This window comes from Aricia agestis, chromosome 2, assembly GCF_905147365.1.
Source record: "Aricia agestis chromosome 2, ilAriAges1.1, whole genome shotgun sequence".
Lineage (NCBI taxonomy): Eukaryota > Metazoa > Arthropoda > Insecta > Lepidoptera > Lycaenidae > Aricia > Aricia agestis.
This window is the reverse complement of record NC_056407.1, coordinates 23,710,471-23,732,338: the sequence shown is the minus strand read 5'-3', so window position 1 is coordinate 23,732,338 and position 21,868 is coordinate 23,710,471. Positions and strand designations below refer to the sequence as shown.

Sequence of the window (21,868 nt, the reverse complement as noted above, 5' to 3'; positions counted from 1 at the left end):
AGATATATATATATATAGGTGTATTCACCTTGAACAAAAAACTTAAATCATATTTTAGTTGCTCCAACGCGGTAATTAAACTTACGACCATCCAAGTCGAGAAGCATGGCATCTCAACCACTAGATCATGGAAATGCTAAAGCATGTATAGTTTGCTCACGAATATAACGCATTATATTATAGATCACGTTATATAGCACAAAACATGACATTCACGCACACATTCTCACTGTTTTTCTAACCCACACGCGTCGTCTCACACATTATACATATTTTAATGTCTCCATATCCCCCCGATCCCTTAATCTTCGCTATAAAGTCATATTCGGAGTGGCGAGATACGCATTGAATACAAATTGTGTCATTTCGAAAAGCCTTAATGGAATATAGGATTTGATGATTCAGGGACAAGTGAGCTTGGTAAACAACTACTGAGAGGAAAAGTTCGATTTGACCAAACGATTTTTCTTATCAAATGGTTTTTCTTATCCAAATACAAGTCTTGTTCCACTTGCGTCAATCCGAGTTAAAGTTTTTTTTTAATTAAATAAGGGGGCAAACAAGCAAAAGGGTCACCTGATGGAAAGCAACTTCCGTCCCCCATGGACACTCGCAGCATTAGAAGAGCTGCAGGTGCGTTGCCGGCCTTTTAAGAGGGAATAGGGTAATAGGGGAGTGTAGGGAAGGGAAGGGAATAGGGGAGGGTAGGGAAGGGAATAGAGTAGGGGATTGGGCCTGCGGTAAAAGTTAACCATATTGTGTTCAAATATCAAGCCTTTTCTTTGACCCATCAATGCAGCAAGCACCCGGCTATCGCTAACAATTGAAAATCTATTGTGTCTGCGATTCCCACGATCGAGGTATTAATAAACACTAGGAGCGAGAAATAACATAATGTTTAACTCAGTCAAACTTTAAATTCAGGTTAAAGTGAGGCCTTTAATTTTAGTTGAAACTTGAAAGTAGATAGAAAATCATTTTTAATGTCACTAACATATGAAATTACCCAGGTTCTGGTGCCAGGGGGGGCAAATCACCCAGGTTCTGGGCCAGGGGGGGGCAAATCAGATTTTTCATAAGCTAGGGGTTTATAAAGAATAAAAAAATTTATAATTTTTAGTTGTAAAAATATTGTATTGTAAACAAATGCCCCCCCTGCCCCCCCCCCCCCCCCCCCCCCTCGGTACGCCCATGTACTAAAGTATTATTACTTCGTTTAAGCGGACAACAAATAGGTATTATAATTTTATAAAGTATAGAATTTTTGTATATTCTAGACAATATACACTTATTTTTTACATAGAAATACCACTTTGAAAATGAAAATGCAACTTTGCCAACTATAAAAAGGTAATTTACCGTGCAGGTACTGTGAGAGAATACTTAAAATACGTTCGTGGCCGTCATACCAAGCCTATTTACAGCGCCTCACAATATAGGTTATGTACTGTCAAGTAAGGTTAGAGAAAAAATAAGTTATACATATATTTTCGCTACACATTGAAAAAATATTAATTTTTGCTGTTTAAGGTAAGTTCTCTAGAAACAGATACCTTTTAATTGATTAACTGAACTGACACTGAATACCCACTAACACTGAACAAAATAATAATGTTCAGTGTTAGTATAGTCATTAGTCAGTATAGTTAGTATAATTGACTTCATTCATGTTTTAATAAATTTTGAAATTTCTACAAAATGTTGCATTAAGCAGTACCTAAGTATATTTAGGTAAATATGATAAGGGCTGAGTTGGTTAGGTCAAAATGATTCTATACTTATGTGTTTAGTGTTAGTAAAGCCTACAAATTCAGTATAATATTATTAAAATAATTTACACAGTGCAGGCAAATGTTTATTCCAACAGTACGTAGTTTAAGTTACTTTATATTTCAAGAGCTTACTTAGTGTAAAAATGTTTGACTTTGAGGACTTTGTACAGAAATTTTGAACTTTTAATTTCTCCTACAAGTTCTTTACTATGAAAATAAGTCACTTATGAAAACATGTGCTAATTGGAGGAGTTGTGAAGATGACAAAATATTATTTAAAAGATGTTTGAAGATTATAAGTATTTTCGTAAAATTATAAGCCACTTATAAACGTAACGATTAATGTCAGTAAATAGCATAAAGTTAATATACCTAGCGGAATAGAGAAACAAAGGCCTGAGTAAGAGAGGTGTCACTATCAGTAACACTGCGTGGTAAAAAGAAACGTGTGATACATGACAGCAGCACTCTTTTTTTGACGTCCAGTCGGCACGTGCCGCACGTTGACAATTTAATCTCATAGAAATCATGTTCAATCATGTTTGTGTAAGTGTATACGTACACATATTTTTACACACAGATGAAACCAATTTCGGTTTCGTTTGACAGCTCGAGATTGATGATGCTCTATTCCGCTAGGCATATCAACTTTATGGTAAATAGGCACCTTTAAGCCATAACGTCAACGAGAAAATCCCTTAGCCTGTCGCGAAATGAAACTATTTTTGCTATCCACACAAAACGGTTGCGTAATAATAAAACTATTCCAGTAAATGCTAAAAACCTCGTAAAAGAAAATAATAAAGGAAACTTTCAAAAGGATGTTCATTTTTACTCGTAATAAAAGTCCCACCATACAACTCCATATTATCTGGTACAAAACATGTTGGCACAGGGCCGTAGTGAATTGAAAAATGTAAATGATAACTAAAATGGTTTTATTAGAGTATAATTCACTTAAATACTGGAATGGATCCAGTGCAACTATGGTACTCGCAACAGGTCGTGCGTATGCTTCGGGATTTGGGAGCGATGGAGAAGCTTTTGCAGTTATATTCATTTTAAATTTAGTTGAGACTTTACTGTGAATATAAGAGCTGATAGGATGATCTTGTCCAGGAGGGAATTGGGCAGTTGCCTGCCTACAATAAGTAACGCTTTCATATGCATCTGCGGTCACTGTGTTTTGAATTTACGAATACAATCGGGGCGTTTCAAGTAAATAATTCCAACGTTTTGGAAAAACCAAGTTATCAACCGCTTATTGTGGGTCTGACTGTAGGTTGAATTTAGCTACAGACATAAGCGTTAAAAAGGGCCGTAGAGAAAGTAATCCGTAGCTTAACGTTAAAGCTTAAAGCTTATCTTAGCTGTGGCTCCTGAACAACACTTTGGAGAGAAGTAGTATTCAGGGCTTCATTACACCTTCTTTTTAAGAAATAAAGGGGCAAACGAGCAAACGGGTTCACCTGATGGAAAGCAACTTCCATCGCCCATGGACACTCGCAGCATCAGAAGAGCTCCAATTGCGTTGCCGGCCTTTTAAGAGGGAATAGGGTAATAGGAGAGGGTAGGAATATGAAAGGAAGGAATAGGGGAGGGTAGGGAAGGGAATAGGGTTGGCGATTGGGCCTCCGGTAAACTCACTCACTCGGCGAAACACAGCGCAAGCGCTGTTTCACGCTGGTTTTCTTTAAGAACGTGGTATTTCTCCGGTCAAGCCGGCCCATTCCAACCGAAGCATGGCTCTCCCACGTGTACCCTACCGAGTCTCTACTCAGTAGGTGTAATGACATGCTCGCCACTCTTGGCGAGACAGTGCTCTCGTCCAATCAAATTGGCCGATTGCAGTGAGAGCTCGGCCACTGTCTCACCTCTCACCACTCCACGTAGATGTAATCAGGCCGTCACTAGCGCCCGCTACTGAAAACATTTGTTGTGGTGTCGACTCCACGCATGCGAGTGTGAGCTATGCGTGCGTTACGAGGCAGCCTGGTATCGCTATAAATTGTAGCGATGCGGTAGCGCGGTCTAGCTTAGCGGGCGGCATTTTATCTGGTTTTGTCTCGCTCGGTCCCACATATCGTGTTGTCACTGCATCTGGAGAATTTTGCGGTGCATTTGTCAAACGCTCCGCACACGAATTGGCTGTATCGTCGAAAATTATTTTGTTCAACATTTATTTCCACACTTTATGTGACTGTTCTGGAATTTGTATTTGTAACGTATAATATAGAGTTCTGTGTTATAAAGATGTTACTGAAAAGTCTATTGTATTGTCTGGTAGCAGTCAAAGTACCTACTAATATAGTAGATTCGAGACTGGTATTCGATGCCTCCCAGTAATTTGGAGCTCGACTCGTGACTTTCCATGTTGGCAATTTTTGAAACGAAGTTCCTTATATTCGCGCGTTGCGAAAGGGGGCTAGACGGAAAAAGTTGTAACGACATGACACAAAAGTATATTACAACTAGAGCAAAAATGCTATAGTTGTAAGCCGTGCGGTAACGCGTGTTTCTCTCTCTGTCTCTCTCCCTCTCTCTTTTTTTTTGTTTTTTTTTAATTCGTTCCATCCGGGTGTCCCTTGACACATCTCATGTTTTTTTCCATGTTTGGTTTGGACAATGCAGGCTGATTGGGTGATCACTGATCAGACAATCAGATTGTTTGACAATAAAAATGATCTATGTAACGGGTCATTGGAATCTATGTCGTTAATCCATCCTCGGGTGACGAGAGTGAAGGAATAAATAATCCTCCTGTTTACTGCTCAAATACTTGAGTACTATAAAATTATTACTATAAACTTTTGCGTAACTTAGTACCGTAACGTTAAAACTGAAACTATTATTTGCTAGTAGGTGTATTGTCTATTGATCTATAATCTATATGATGATTAGTATGATATTAGTAATAGTGATGACTGCTTAATCCTTTTTCAGCGAATGCCATAGTTATAAGTTTGAACAAATCAAGCGAACAAAATTTTGTAATCCCCTTACATTATTCATTTTAATTTCACCCGTGGAGTTATGAAAGTAACATAAAACTAATTGGCTGCTCCGATATGAAAAATTTGATGAGATTCAAACTTTGCGAAAAAATGATTGCACTCGGTGCATACAATTAATTAATTTTTGACAAACTTTACTCTCATAGGCGCTTAATTAAAAGCGCGGAGTAATATACGGATGGAAAAAGCTCTATATAAATTGTTAATACAAAAGTTACGGTGAAAATATAAAACAAACTAACATAATGTTTGAAGTAACTCGCGAGTTAGCGTACCTCGCTTCCTCTTGTAACACGTGGATAATAAATATATAGAGATGTTTGTTTGATTTTTTTCATTATGTGGAGGCGTAAAATTAAATGTTTGTGAAAGTGTTGCTGTGTTTTATTGCAATAGCATTTTGCACCATTATTTTTGATTCATTAAAATATAACTACAGCTGCAGTAAATATCACAAATATTGTAACGTCTCGTAAGTTTAATAGGTTAAGTTTACATAATAATAATATGATTGGTTATTGTTACTAGAAAAGATTAACTTTTTAATTTGAAAGTTCATAAGAACATAAATATTTGTTTTGATTGAAAAAAATCAATCGGGGGGTTTCATTTTATTAAAATGAATAAATACAGAATACCTCCTTCATTATCTACGTAACTGTTATAATTATTAACTATTAAGTTTTTTTTCTTAAAAATAAAGAATAAAGATTTCTAATCAATAAACTTCTGATCAAACAAATCGATCGCGCGCATCATCTCTATACAGTTCTCCAACGTACCAAAGATTTGTGTTTAAAATTTGGTCTTATTTTAGCTTTACAAGCGGTAGTGTACGTCAGTCGTTACTCGACCAATGCGTCTTACATCGACGCCAGTGAACAGAAATTAGTGTGTTCCATTACACAAGAGGTTTCCCAGTGCAAAAATCCAGGGTTCAGTGTGTGATTGTGCAAAATGGATTACGATTCGCTCGTTTACTCGCAAATCGCCAGCTACTATGATGAACTGGTGAGTATTTTTAATGATGCGGAATGGTTAGGCGTGGTTTACGTTTCGCGGCTTGGTCCAGTTGAAATGAGATATTTAGTTTTAAACTTTTAAGCCTTAATACGACTGGTTTGTCAGTTTGTCTCTAAGGTGTCTCGTCTTAGGACACATGAGAGTTTTGGAATCGTTAAATGATTTTAAAAATTATGGATGTTCATGATGAAATTTCAACTACGTGCAAAACTTAGCTTTGTGGATGATACCGGTCATAACTGAGCATGGATTCATAATCAAATAGATTGTCAAAATTTGCGAGAAATTATTAGGGGAACACTAATTTTTGAGTCCTCTTGCAACAGGAGTACGTTCTAACTCCTAGCTTATTAAACTGAAAAAAAGCAATGATTTATTTTTATCATTACAAACTAACAAACGTTCATGTAAAGTTTGTTAGATTATTCTAAGTCTTTGGACTGAAACCTAGCTATAATTTAAATTTATTACTTAAAACTTCATAACTGAAACCATTTTGAAAAGGCTAACAAGACGCGTTCGGTGCTTGGTATTGTTGTAATATTGTTCTCATTTGCCGATGACCTATTTCCATGTGCCAATTCTAGGAATTACGTGAATATTAGCAAACGGAATATTATAGAGAATATACCTATACATACCGATGATAATAGTAAATTAGTGTTCTCATAATTTATTCGTATTATAATGGCAACGGTATACAATACAGTTAGTTGCAGTTTGGCAGGCTGCTAGAAAAATCCAATAAGACAAAATATGATTTTGTTTCAACAAAGAGTTATTTTTATTAAAAACAAACACTATTGTAGTTCTGTAACTGTTGTAAGATTAAAGTTGTTTAAATGATATAAGATAAGTACTTAAAAAATATTTCAGTAACGAAATCAAAATTTCAACTATAAAATTATAAACAGAGCAAATGATTATTTGAATCTAATAACAAAAGTTAAGCAATTTTAAACTCAAATGAGTAAAGAATAAGATTTAAAATTGTAAATATCGGAACAAATCAAACGTGTAAACAGACCTATTTACAAAAGTTGTTAAACTCTCACTTTTAGCGAGTTCGGTAGTTTTGTAAATGTTGGAGCATTATTTGAACATTCCGTTGATACTGTATCATTGGAGTTAAATATTTTGCTTGTTTTATTAATTCACAGCGAAGATAACCGGCATATTTCGTGCAGTTACCTAATTCTTTATATCTACTACTCTACCAATATATTAAATTATAATGTGTGTGTAGGTAATAAGATATATAAATTTCAATACTTATGCAATTCTTCCGATATCTTATATCTTTAAACGAGCAATATATATATATATATATATATATATATATATATATATATATATATATATATATATATATATATATATATATATATATATTGCATATATTGAAGTCGGTACCAGTCTTAAATATTAAAAATATTTTGTCATAGAACTCAGCATTCTTAGCTGGTACCGTCTTTAAAATAATGAAGATTGTGTACTTAGAAATAGTTGAGGTTTAGGAGAGTTAAGCATAAGGCACATTAAAGAGTAAGAATTATTTAACACTTTTTGTTCATTATAAATTACTATTGTTTTTACCCTGGAAGTCGGTTTTAATTTTTTGTTAAAAATAATAACGAATGTAGTAAAAAATATCCAATTTAAATAAAAGTTTCATTGCAGTTATTTTTAATTCAATAACAGCTGAAAGAATGTAAAAAATCTGCATGCACAATAAAACCATTAAGTATTGTTAGACTAGATGACTCACTGAGTCAAGTTCGTATCACGAATATTTCTGGACTAAAATTAGCCACATTGGTCTATTTGTTCTCTAGTTTTAGCGAGATTAACAATATTTAAAAATCATTTTATTTACACAAGGTAAACTATCACGGCTAAGAAGACTTCATAAGTTATTGAGTAATATAGCACAGAATATACAAGGTAATAGTCGATTAACTAAAAAAAATGTATTCGGCGAAGTATAAAGAAACTTTTCATTCAAATTCTTTGAAGGGAACTGAGATGATTTTGTTAGTAGTGTAAAACACGTTATAATTTTTTTTTAAATGAAATAAGGGGGCAAACGAGCAAACGGTTTACCTGATGGAAAGCAGCATCAGAAGAGCTGCAAGTGCGTTGCCGGCCTTTTAAGAGGGAATAGGGGAGGGTAGGGAAGGGAAGGGAATAGGGGAGGGTAGCGAAAGGAATAGGGTAGGGGATTGGGCCTCCGGTAAACTCACTCACTCGGCGAAACACAGCGCAAACGCTGTTTCACGCCGGCTTTCTGTGAGAACGTAGTATTTCTCCGGTCGAGCCCCATTCATGCCGAAGCATGGCTCTCCCACGTTTAAATTTTCATACTACAGAACATTGCGCGTCCGACACGCATTTGGCCGGTTTTTTTTTAATTTTTATGGCCAAGCGCCCCAGCATCATGAGTTTGCCCATACAATTAATGTAAAAAAATAGGTACATAATATTTTGAGAGATAACATCAAACAGAATAATAATAATAAAGATAAAGTCTATGGAATCAAAGTAGTTGGCTCATGTAACCTACATTCGGGGTTTACGTTATTAGTACAGTACTAAAAGGCCTCTCGAAGGTTTCAGTAATTAGTACGTGCAATTAGACTGGTACGATCGAACCGACAATTAGTGCCTTCACAAACACCTACAGACAGAAATGAAAATCTATAGTTTGCTTGTATAATGTTGGAAGCCGGCTACATGAAGTTGCAGCAGACGACGTGTCGTCGCGACACTACTGGTTTCTGTATGTATTTCTATGAAAAGTGTCGCTAGCTTCGTGATGTTAGCTGCGGGGGGTATTTCAATTATATAAATATTATTATTAATTATATTATAAATCAATTATATAAATATTATTTCATTACTTTTTTAAGTTGTTTGTTTGGCGGTTTTTTTTTTTTATTACTTAATTTAATTTTATAGCATGTAAATTGTACATTAATAGTAATGAATATGGTCAATTATGGTTTTGAAATAGTATTCTACGAGTATATTGTTATTCATTTTAATTCTTTTAGAAATATAATGTTTCGTACTAGAAAATTTATTGAATATAAGTTGTGTATTTTTCCCGCGAAAACATACTAAAACTTATTATTATTTATTCACTTTTATAACTTTCGTAGAAATGTTGTGCAAATCTAAAATTTTATAAATGAAAATAAGAAACACCGATCAATATCATCACATAATATTATGCATGTCATAATTCTTGATATTTTTGTACTGCTTACGTAATGAAACTTCTACTGCGGTTCTGGTGATGCAGCCGGTTATTCTTTTTATAGATTTTATTACATTTCCTGAAATAATACTACTGCATACATGTGTTGAGTGTACGCGGTGGAGTATAAATTATTACAAAACACAAGGAACAATTGAAAGAATTCAATGTTCAGGATAATTTCAATTTGTAGTAAGTCATATGAAAATATATAATACGTGAAAATAACCCTAATTGCATAATCTTTACATAATATTTTTAATTATGTAATAACAAGTTGACATTCGCTTTAGGGTATCGTAGTCAACCAAGTTTTGTTGATTACAGAACCGTAAAACGGAACTCCAACCAGCAGTTTTTTTTTTGTATATTGATACTTATATAATTTAACAAATAGAACAATCCATATTTTAGGACCATCAAATCAAAGTATGAAATCCTTTCTATCTCTGTTAGCTACCACTTTCAAGATTTTTCGCAGATAAAAATGTTGTTTGTTTTATCAAAATTAAGCTACTCACAAAAACTTAGCTTGATAGTAATAAAAAAATTGTTCTACGGAACCCGGACTACAACTAGAAGTTATTGCAAACAATAAAGGTACATTCGATTCCGAATACCGCAGCAAACGATCGCGACCGACAAAAATTTTAATAAAATGCCACTTTATATTATTATCATAAGTTTTTTGTTTACTTTAGCCAAATAAAGCAGCGGCGGCATGGGTCGCTTGACCTATGTCGGTAGAAAATGAAACCTAGTTGATAAAGTGGCATTTTATTCAAATTGTCGGTCGCGGTCGCTTGCGGCACAACTTGCGGCAAGGATCGGAAAGCCACCTTAAAGGTGGCCATACACGGGACAATTATCGTAACGATTTATCGCCTCGATGTAAATCGAACGACAAATTGTACGTGTGTAGCAGTATCGCAAACGATTTTATGGTGAAAAGATCGATTAGACGGTTTTCTTGACGATCGATCGAAACGACAAATTTAGGTGTAGTGAAATTTTTTTAATCGTGTTTTCTTTACATATTTTTAAATTTTTCTTTATATAATATTTTTAGTAATGCCTGGTTTCAATTTTTTTTTATATGAGTTCATTTATTCCAAAGTGTTTGATTGATTTACTTAAAAATGTTGATCAATCACCATATCTGTTTGTAGAAACTTCTGTAAAGGAACATTAGAAGCCAACATAAGAATTACTTAATGTATTTTAAATATACTTACAACAAAAAGTGTTATTACAATGTTGCCAGATTATTCGATAATATTTAAATGTACTTGTGAGACATCATAAACTCGGTTAAGGCTCTCTATGGTGTAAGCGTCACATAGGCATGTTGTTCGTTAATACGTTAAAAGCCTTCAGCAAATGGGGCTTAAGCCGGAAAACTTAATAAGTATTAACGTTAATTAAAATGTATTGATATGTTTGACCAATTATCGTGGAGCGGGGTTATTATCTTTAATTCCGATCCGATTACCACTTTATAATGCAGACGATAATTAAATGGACCTTCTGCGGACTGGGACGCCATTATTCACCGTATAATTGCTTTTGTTTTAATATGAAATTATTTAAATATGATACGATGCGCGATAATCTGAAATATATTATTGTGTCGTTTTTTAATGCTGCCCCACGCAGTAACGAGTTGACATTTGGTTGTTGTTATCAATACCTGTTAAGCCCCCAGTACACGATAGCCCACTGCAGGCCATCGTAATTGTAGACCACGTTCACTTGGTGTTAAACACAACGGCGTATGGCTCATTACTGTCTGGCAAATGGCAATCCACTGGCCATCGTTTTTTTAAAATGAAATAAGGGGGCAAAAAAAAACGGGTCACCTGATGGAAAGCAACTACCATTGCCCATGGACACTCGCAACATCAGAAGAACTGCAGGTGCGTTTCCGGCCTTTTAAGGAGGGAATACGCTCTCTTCTTGAAGTTTTGCAGGTAGCATAGGTGCGGAAATACTGCTGGTGACAGTTCGTTCCAAAGTTTTACTATGCGCGGCAGAAAGTTACGCGAAAAACGCACGGTGGAAGACTGCCACTCGTTAAGGTGATGAGGATGGTATATTTTTCGCGTGGGGCGATGGCGAAATTGTCCGCCATCATACACCATTAACCCGTCCACACAATGGTGATGGCTTGTAGTAGACCAGCTTGGTTCATTGTGAAGAGGCACCTTATCAATTTTTGAGATTTCCATTGTCACCGTCTTTCCCATCTGTCTGCAATGTCCCTAACCAGTCTTGGAAATAACAAGTTTCCAACGCGGGAATCACATCCACGACCTCCGAGTTAAGAGCCGCGCTCTAAACCACTGGACCATGGAGATTGGAGGCGTTTTAAATTTTTGTGTAAAAATTTATTACATGCTGTAAAACAGAAAATCCACATAATATCTTCTTAGTGATGAAAGGAGCATCAATCACATCTTACTTTGCCTATTGATTTATTTGCATTTCAGAGGAGTGACGTCATTTATTCTGCCTATATACATTAGGATTTATGGCCTATAAACATTTTTTTATCTGCGTACAAATGCTTTTAGAAATATGTTTGAACAGAGACCAGACATACAGTTTGAATCAAAGAGTAGATGAACCGTTATAGAAGATCTTCTTGGTTTAATTTTCTGTTTAATTTTAGTTCAAAGTACAAATAAAACATATCTTAATGTAATATTCACGAAAATTTGTAACCTCGCTCTGTTGAGCGATATACAGACGTCACACTTTTCATAATAATAATATTAATATTAGTATGGATTTCATGAAATAGGCTCTGAAATATAAGCCTTTAGAGATAACGCACATGTTTATTCAATTACCACAAATCAATTTTTGAAATCACACCTTACATTCAAGCATAAAACATCAACCCTTTCATCCGAAATTTTGAGCACAGATGTAAGCTGGGTACGGAATGCGTTTATTTATAGTATTCTAACAACAGCGGTGCAAGCGTTCGATTCCACGCCGAATGGATTATTTACGAGCGCAGCCGGGATGGAAATAGACCAGAATATTGATAGATTTTAATATCAGCGGCTGAAAACGATTGTACTTTAATTTTTGATTTATTTCATACAAAATTTTTTGGCACCGACTCGTCGCTTCTGAATAGAAAGTGGCTGGACAATTTCTGGTGTGGGATTTTTGGCGTTAGAATGCAATATTTATGCCTTGTGAAGAAAGTTATTTTATAATTTATACATTTATGAAATAACTGGTTGTAATTACGTTTGATCGTGGTTGGTGCGGTCAGTCCTATATTTGATTTTTAACGGTATGATTAGGTGTAATATAAATTCTATACAGTATACTGTATCGTTGAAAATTGAAATGGTTAAGCAAAAATCTTATTTTCCACTCCCAAATACATTAGGTATTACAATTTACTTATACATTTCGCATTAAAATTATAAACAGGCATAGGATTGTGAGTGAATTATGCAGCAAGAAAGTTGATGTGCATCTTTCAAGATTTCCATTTATATTATAAAAAGAAATTAAGTTTTCCAAAACGAAAACTTTTAGAAAGAAGGTTCCGACATTTTTAGCGGAAAAGGCTGAATTCTTCAAGAAATATTCTTTTTAACTTCACGATATTTTTTACTTCCCTCGTTTATCCTGGGATTTAGAGTCGCTAAAATGCAAAGACCACATCCAAATCTTTAAAAACTTTCAAGAAAAAATCTTCATCGATTTTTGTTATTGAAATGACTTTACGGATTATTTCGCCTTACTTTTAACTGGTAAAAATTTTACGTTGATGAAACTATACAAAATAATCTTGAACCAATACGTTCCAGCTTAAATTCTTCACTATTAAAAGCAAGTATCAAACACTTTAAACAAAAGTGCTCACTCTAGACTTTTTCACCTGGTAACCATCAAAGATTGTGAGTTAACAACGCCAGGTACCATTACAACAGGTTTGTTGATGCGTATTTCCCCTCATCTAGACCTATTCTCCCTATTTATCATACACTGTACCTTTGTGAGGGTCGCCAACAATTCACAACGTGTTTTATTCGACGGTATATTTCAAGATAAGTTTTCTAATACTGCGGCTCTCATATTTTTATATGATAATATCTTTACCTGAATTTATGTGGAATATAATAGTTCACGTGCTGTATCTATTGTAGGTTTTAAGCGTAAACAGTAGAATGTTCATGTTATTATTTAGAAAATAGTGAATTTTCTGTATACGTATATTAAAATAGCTATCATAAACTACTTACGTCCCTACTTTTATTCTTAAGGTTTTAGCTACTTATCTTGAAGTTTAATTAGTGGCATGTAAAGGCGATAATGCTATAACATGTTTTAGAATTAACGCGATAATTAACGGCGTTTCTCGTTAGTGTGGCCCGAACGTAAGTCGAAGCAAACCTACGAGGATATTGTAGAGTATTGATAGAGTATCACGGGGGCATATGCGACATAAACAGCGTTTTTTGTTTCAGACACCTGCAAAATTTTACTTGGATGACATTACTAGTAGCGTTGCATATCAATATAGTAGTAGTATTTCAATGTGGTGGGAACGTGCTAAAAGATAGTAGAGTTAACAACATAAGTGAAAAACATAAGTGATAAAGTTTACAATGCTGTAACTTAAATTTATACAATGTAACTTAAAATTTGCTAAATAATTCAAATAAGTACAACGAAGTGGGTCACAATAAAAGCGGATTCCACGAATTCCGGACATCTTCGGCGGCGTGAGTCGTGACGATGACGTCACAATCCTGCAATACCTAGGAAATTATTAATATGGCGGCGTACGGCGTGACATGGCATTTGCCCCCATTCTTCACGCAGGCATGCTTCCTATCTATTACAATGCAGGTTAACGTTATATGGAATATGATAAATGGAAGTGAATTAGTAAATAGAAATCTGGCATTTATGACTTAAACGTGTTTGTGGTGTATTGAAAACTTTTCATAAGACCGTCTCCTGTAAAATCTTTCTAATAAAAATTTTGAAATATTTCCAGATTACCGTAACCTTGGTTAACACGTGGAAATTTTGTTTCGCACAAAAGAAATTTCTGGAAATAAATATGCTAACTGATACGAAATTTTTCTCTTTCATAAAAATGGAAAAGAAATTCCTTTATTACATTTTCCATGTCAGATGATCCATCATAATCGTTCTCTTTGCTTACAAGAAAACAACCAGTTGGAGATAAGGCCAGTTTATGTTGGCGTTTATTTAATAAAAACGTCATGTCGGCAAATAACAGGCGGATAGGTATTGATTAGGGCTGTGAGCAATAGATGTCCATGGTGGCCTAAGTAAAAATATATGGCGGATAAAAGATGGAAACAAAAAATATATTAATATTAGATTATTTATACATTCAAGGTAGATGATGTTGAACAAGATACTTAAATCATCACAGACCTTTAAGATAACTTTAATAGTAATCTAAGAAAAAGTGTGCACAGATAGGTAAGACTAGTAGTTTAAATATTACGCCAATTCTGAATATTACCATGTGAGTTCCGCGGTATGAATAAAGTTAGTACTGACGACCGGGCTTTAGCCTGATCGGGAATACCACTTCGCTCGCTAGGAAGATCTCCCTTTGAGACTCCCATTCATGTAATCCCACATTGGTGACACCGACGTGATATGAACGCGCAACCTTCAGAATTTGGTTAGTTGTAAAAGCACGCTACAGTCTATTCCCTGGACGGTATTTACGTTAAAGTAGGTATGGGCGCGGCTCACCCTACTGCAGCGTATATCGCCCGAGGCATCGGTCTTTGTAATTGATTGATATGTCCACGACCCTCATTTAATGGCTAAAATTTTGTTGGGCTTGCACTATCTTATCTTTTATTAGGTTGGATATTAGTGGCATCATCAGCAACGTTCTTGTAATCGACTGTGACTTATTATAGGTAATACTGTGCAAAGTATTATTTGCTCATTCAATACTACAACTTTTTCTTATCTTTATGGTCTGACTGAAGTAAACTGGATTAATTTTTGAAAGAAAACTTAGACGATTAACATTTCAATCATTTTGAGTGTTAACATGTTTGACAGAAAAATAAAATCTAAAAACCCATTACCCGCCTAACATCAAATTGTTGTTACTATTATGTTAATATTTGAGTAGACTTGACACCACATTGACTTTCAAGTCAAAATCTTTAAATCGAAACGTGTCAATTGGAAAATATCAAAAATATCGAACAATCGAGGAGATTGATTGATTTGAGTTTCATCATAAACTACTCGAAATAAACTGTTTCCCTATCCCTCCGACAGATGTGAAAAGCAATTGGAATGGCGTCGAGTGAAATCAATTATTTTTTACTGAAAGTTAAGGCTGTGATTGAATTAAAACTGTTGTATGTTAAATCTGTTATTATTTTTTGCGATTCTGACACAATTCTTTTGTTGTTCCTTATAAAACGTAAATCGATTTATATCGAGAGTTTCACAACGTATTTTTAAGTCTCTGTAAAAATGAAATGTATTATAATGTTTGAGGCGGATATAACTCCTCTCCACCTCCTCGCATAAACCAAACGCAAACAGAGTACTCTGTTTCATAAAGCTGCATCACAAAATAACCTTATTAACGTTCGAGTTTAAAATTTAACCGAATCGTTAACGGATAACCTCCGGTAATCGTAATTAAGTATTACCAAATTAATAAGTACGGTAATAAACATTAATCACGACAAAATATTGTCGCTGTCAACAAATATGTCCGTATTACTCCAGGCGTGCCAACACGGAGATAGCATCGTTACACCTCGACAACTCGCAACTGACAGCAAACTGACCGCGATGGCCACTGTACACTTGATAAATGAACAACTCTAAATACGAACTCGTAAAATCCAGTTTTAACTTTATAATTTAATATTAAATTTGAGAACCAATACGCTACACAGGTTGTAAAATTAATATCGTCCTACTAAATAGCGCCTGATGAAATTTAACATTTTTATTAGAATTTAGATGTTAACAGATAAATAAAATTTGAAATTCCGATTATAGAACCATTTATACAAAAGAAAAGAAATCGCCGATCAACAAGTAGAAAGATGAAGAGACTGTAACTAGAGCACGGGAGTAACAAAATTCTAAGATAAGTTTACATTTGAACATCTGAAAGGCTATTCACATATCCAATGATAACAATCAATGGATCGGGCCATTTGCATGGAAGATCGCATCCCAAATTCCAGCTAAAGATTACGGGGATAAGGGAGAGAATGGTTTAACCGGATTTGTCACTTACATTGATAATTTTACCAAAGCTACATTCAAAATCTGAAGTGGAATAAAAAGGTTGGCCCCCATTATGCGGGACAACAATGGCCTCTACTGAAAAGTACCCGGATAGCATCTGCAACATAATAATAAAAGGTAACTGCGAATAGCTTCCGGGATAAAATTTTATTGTATACCATCGACAAAGGATCGGATCGATTCCGTCTAAAGTCGAACCGTATGAAAGCATCACTTGTAGATTTAAGCATAATTTTGGTACTCGGTGATTTAAATGTTTCCTTTTTGTACTCCTAACTTTTGCTGTAGCGTTCCCATCAAAGTTTGGACTAATATTGTAGAATGTTCGTCCGCAACATTTGTTTGAAATTTTATTTGGTCTAGACTAGTAAAGTGTTTACCCGTAGAGATGTCGCCATGATACTTTTAAATTAAGTATTGTGAGATTTTTATACTTAAGTTGTCAGTAAATTTTTAATAAAACTAAATACGACTACTTAACGACGTGAACATAAAAGCTAAAGAACAAGATATTAAGTTTATAAACTGTAACATTGTTTAGCAGATTAAATTAAAATACACGTACAAATTCTTCGCAGCGTTGTAATTCTAAATTGTAATGCTGATATGATTTATGCCTGTAATGTGGCGGGCTGTGTTTTTGTAAAGGTGGTGCTGCTAGAACACTTTGCTCAAACATAGGAAATGGAAGTCGGTAGACCGCGTGGACAGCTATAATTTATGGTGCTCCACGCTCGTACACTCACTAACTTTAGAGGTTCAAACGCTAGGTGTATTACAAACCATTTTGATATTAATGTCAATGCAATATGGAGCAATGTTCTGCGACTAAATATCGCAATAAATTCATAACCTGTTCCCGTACAACCTCTCACATAATGGCTTACAAAGTGGCGCATCGCGAGATACAATTTTCTAATTTAGGAATATGTAATAGGGCACATATTTGTTTGGCACCGGGTTGTAAGGTAAAAGCTCTATTTTGCCCCTTTAAGATATAAAGAGGACTATGATGAGAGTTTAATGAATTCATTACAGGAACAAATTAGTTGGTGAAGCATTTGCGCCGTACCGTACACACGGTTTTAATCATGACAAATGATAGTTGAAATTTGATGCAAAATACACCTTTATCTTTGTTTAAAATTTAATTATAATTTTGCAATTTTGAACACTCAAAAAAGGAAATGTGTGTAAACACGATAATCATACTTAATAATAGTTATTATTATCATGTGACACGTGGCGGAGCCATGCTTCGGTACGAATGGGCCGGCTCGACCGGCCCTCCCCTATTTCCCTATTCCCTCTTAAAAGGCCGACAACGCACCTGCAGCTCTTCTGATGCTGCGAGCGTCCATGGGCGACGGAAGTTGCTTTCCATCAGGTGACCCGTTTGCTCGTTTATCCCCTTATTTCATTAAAAAAAATTGTTCTATAAACATGATGATCATTATCTATGTCTGACTGAGGTAACTCCTACAGAATAAAATATTATAATGCTTTTTATTTAATGCTCCGATTTTCTGTAAGACCACGATACTCTTGCTAAATTTGGACGGATTATTTACTGTGAGTGTTAGTAGCGCCCTCTAGGCTCTACTCCGACTTTTGCGTAATATTTCCTATTATATCGTTGCTTATCACCACAGTCATTTAGTGTTTGAACGCAAATTAGTCTGCGTGACTGAAATTACAGAATGGGCGCGCTAAATCTTCGGCTGCCGGAACATGTTGCTGAAATAAGGAAACCCACCAAAAACATTTTCATGTAAAAATGTTGCCAAGATGAGAACATAATATTATAGTTCGTCGTGTCAAAAAGTAGTGAGATCTCATGTAGAGCCAAGTTTCTAACCTTACATACTCAGCCTTAAATCTAAAAACCTTAATTTTACACTAAAGCGCGGCAAAATATTTGTAATAATATTATTATGTGTCAGCCGCACGATAAGAATCTAAAAACTCTACACATTAGTCAAAATCGGTGACCTGGCCATTTATCATTAGTTACTGTATATTAAGTTCAAAGCCCTGGCGAATAACAAAATGGCCAAGACACGGATTTTGACTAATGTGTAGAGTTTTTAGATTCTTCTCGTGCGGCTGATACGTCATAATATTATTATCAAATATTTTGCCGCGCTTTAGTGTAAAATTAAGGTTTTTAGATTTAGGGATGAGTATGCAAGGTTAGAAACTTGACTCTACATGAGATCTCAATACTTTTTGACACGACGAACTATAATATTATGTTCTCATCTTGGCAACATTTTTACATGAAAATGTTTTTGGTGGGATTTCATTTCTTTTTGTAAGCTGGTTTACGTTGTTTTTTCTTTTAGTTAATTTTTTAGGGTTCCGTACCCATAGGGTAAAAACGGGACCCTATTACTGTGACTTCGATGTATGTCCGTCTGTCTATCTCCAGGCTGTATCTCAAGAACCACTATAGCTAGACTTCTGAAATTTTCACAGATTATTTCTGGTGCCGCTATAACAACAAATACTAAAAACAAAATAAAGTAAATATTTAAGGGGGACTCCCAAACAATAAGACACGTACTTTAATATTTGATAATAAAATTGAAATAAAATAAATAATTAAGGGGGGCTTCCATACAAAAACACAGTTTTTTCCCCTACTTTCGTTTAATAATAGTTTACAGTACCGAACCCTTCGTGCGCGAATCAGACTCGCACTTGGCCGATTTTTTTTTGTAGGTACCTACCGACTTCATTGTCTGTCCGCTATCCGTCTGTCTATCTGTCTGTCTATCTGTCTCTTGGATGTATCTCATACATGTAGCGACGGCCGTCGTGACTTACCGACTATCATATAAATTATAAACTTTCACCTTATTTATAAGTTTCCGTACCCAAGGGGTAAAAACGGGACTCTATTACTGAGACATCGATGTCTGTCCGCTGTCCGTCTGTCTGTCTCTAAGATGTATCTCTAGAACGGTAGAAGCTAGATAGTTGAAATTTTCATCGATTTTGTATTTCTATTGCCGCTGTAACAACAAATACTAAAAACAAAATGAAATTATAATAATATCCCATACAACAAACGTGATTTTTTTGGCCAATTTTGCTCTATATCAATAATGGCAACAGGTAGGTACTTGATTTTTTCTCAAGGTCCTTAGTTATATGTTTTCTTAATTATTTAATAATAATATTAAAATAAAATAAAAATTAAGGGAGGCTCCCATACAAAGATGCCTAATTTTGCTCTATAATGGTACGGGTATAGGTTAAGTTGGGTTTGATAATTTTTATGTTGTTTCAGTACTAATATTATGTTACATACCAAATTTCAGCTTTCTAAGACTTTAGGAAGTATCCTAACAGTTTTGATGATCGGTGAGTCAGTGACCAAATTGTGGATTTTTGGACACCTTTAAAATCTAAAGTATAATAGCTACGATATTTAAAATTTGCGCATTTAATAACTGTACCCATGTCATTATATCTTAAAAAATTGAACTATCTGGCATTATTCAAACCAAAGTTACGAGGGTTCAAAAATACGACGAAACGTTTCGAGAAAAGGTAGGTTGCGCGCTTCGCTTGGCTCATCTTGGCGGGGGCACTCCCGTGCCCCCAGACCAGTAGCGACTTATCGCGGACATGGGTGTTCCTTTTGATAAAACTTGATGGGAACTAATGATAGCTGTTGATAACTACTCAAAAAAAAAAGTTTGGAATGTACTGTCACAATCTATTTAAAAATATTTACTTTACAAAATTAACAGTCGTCTACAATTAAAGTATACGATCGGTTTCTTACTTTCTGGGCTACAGCTACATATTTTTTATGTAGAGATAAAAAATATTATTGTATAATGTTATGATAGTTTTAAACTAGGACTTTTGCAATGTTGGTTTCAAGCAATAGCATAGTTTTATTTCTAAATTTATAAAAAAATATTGTTGGTAAAAATTTGCCGACATGTATTTAGAGTTACTATTAATATTATTAATAATAAGCTTTAGAAATAAAATATAGAGCCAGATAGTAATCTGGCTCTATTTATTTTTAAAGCATATTATTACATTATGGTGTAGACGCCCCTTCGCGTTTTTGCTAAGTGGTTAAACACGTCATTAGAGCTTAGTTTGTTTTATTATTTTGTATCAGAAATAGTACAATTCATTCAGAATACTTGATAATATTCCTGACCTAATGAAATTATTCCTGACCTTATCATCTTACGGCCTAACTTATGACCTTACCTAATGACGATTCGTGGACCGTGGTACAAAATTTCATAATAAATTTAAAAATTTGTATGAAATTCTATGCCTCGTTATTTCGATTTAGGCATAGTTACGACATAGATCGTCCATATATTAGTATTTAAATTAGCTAAAGCAGATGTAATTACGGCTGCATCTAATACGCAGATGTTCGTGATAATAAATAAAGTGTCCATTTTGTTAAGTTTTAATTAATTAACTGTCGGGCGCTACAGACGATGCTCAAAGATTTTTCCCCGAGCTATACGCTCAAAAGAGTTCCTTCTCTGTTAATTATTTTATGAATATAAAGAAACGGTAAGGATATTCATGTCAAGAGGCATCGTTAAAGTTTACATGAATTTTAATTAAATCTTACAAAGCAATAGGATGTGTGCTCTAAAGATTTCGTGAAATTCCGAAAGTCAAATTTTAATTAGTGTGGTAAAAATTAAGGTAATAAGATGAAGCCAAAAGGAGACTGACATATTTTTTGTGGATAGGTAAAAGATTTGCAGCTTCTAGTACTTTTTCTGTAAGCCCGTTACATGAATGGGCATAATACCTAATGCTACTTCAAAACAACTTTTGTGGGTATAAAAATAACTTTCGCGACGATAAATCGGTCTACCTTCCCGCCGTTTACCTAATAATAATAATAATAAAACATTTATTCATGAACTATGGACATTACACCACACTACATTACCAGAAAAAAAAACAAAAAAAAACACAGAACAGTTAAAATGACATGGCAATACAAAACAGTAGTCTAATATGAACTGTAACTAGCCTAACTAAGAATGAACAAAAAATAAAAATAAGAAAAGTAGCAAGTAACAAATATATCAATTATAGCTTAGTAAGCAAGAGTGTTATGGGAAGGTAGGAGGTGTAATGCTCAAGCCATTGAAATGGAGTCCACTCAGGTAAAACGACTATGGATAACCACAGTCCCTGATATTCTGTGGATCCAAACTGTCAGGCGCAAAACAGACCACCCAAGGCTACAGTGTCGCAATTTAAAAATACCTAATTTTCGAACGTGCGCTAACACTAGTAAAACATGTTTTACCTATCCTAAAATAAGTTTTTACTTTAAGGTTTAAAGTCGCGATAGGATCGGGAGCCAAAATGCCCATAGTTATTCGATTTTCAATAAAAATTAAGCCAATCATATAAAACCTTTATCGCATTTTAACATTCGCCGGGGCGTATCCGTTGGCAGTGAGATTGGAATA

General features: G+C 34.7%; 1 protein-coding gene across 3 annotated transcripts in view; it reads left to right on the top strand.

Moving 5' to 3' along the window:
- The window catches only part of LOC121739845 (CUGBP Elav-like family member 3), a 604,208-nt gene that overhangs the window by 75,882 nt on the left and 506,458 nt on the right, over positions 1-21,868 (top strand). The window contains exon 1 of one of the 3 annotated variants that reach the window (XM_042132433.1): positions 5,641-5,797. The exons of the other annotated variants lie outside the window; for them this stretch is intronic. Within the exon in view, the coding sequence (XP_041988367.1) occupies positions 5,744-5,797 (54 nt within the window). The 5' untranslated portion in view covers positions 5,641-5,743. Of the gene's footprint in view, positions 1-5,640; positions 5,798-21,868 lie in introns of those variants that run through there. 3 annotated transcript variants of the gene reach the window in all.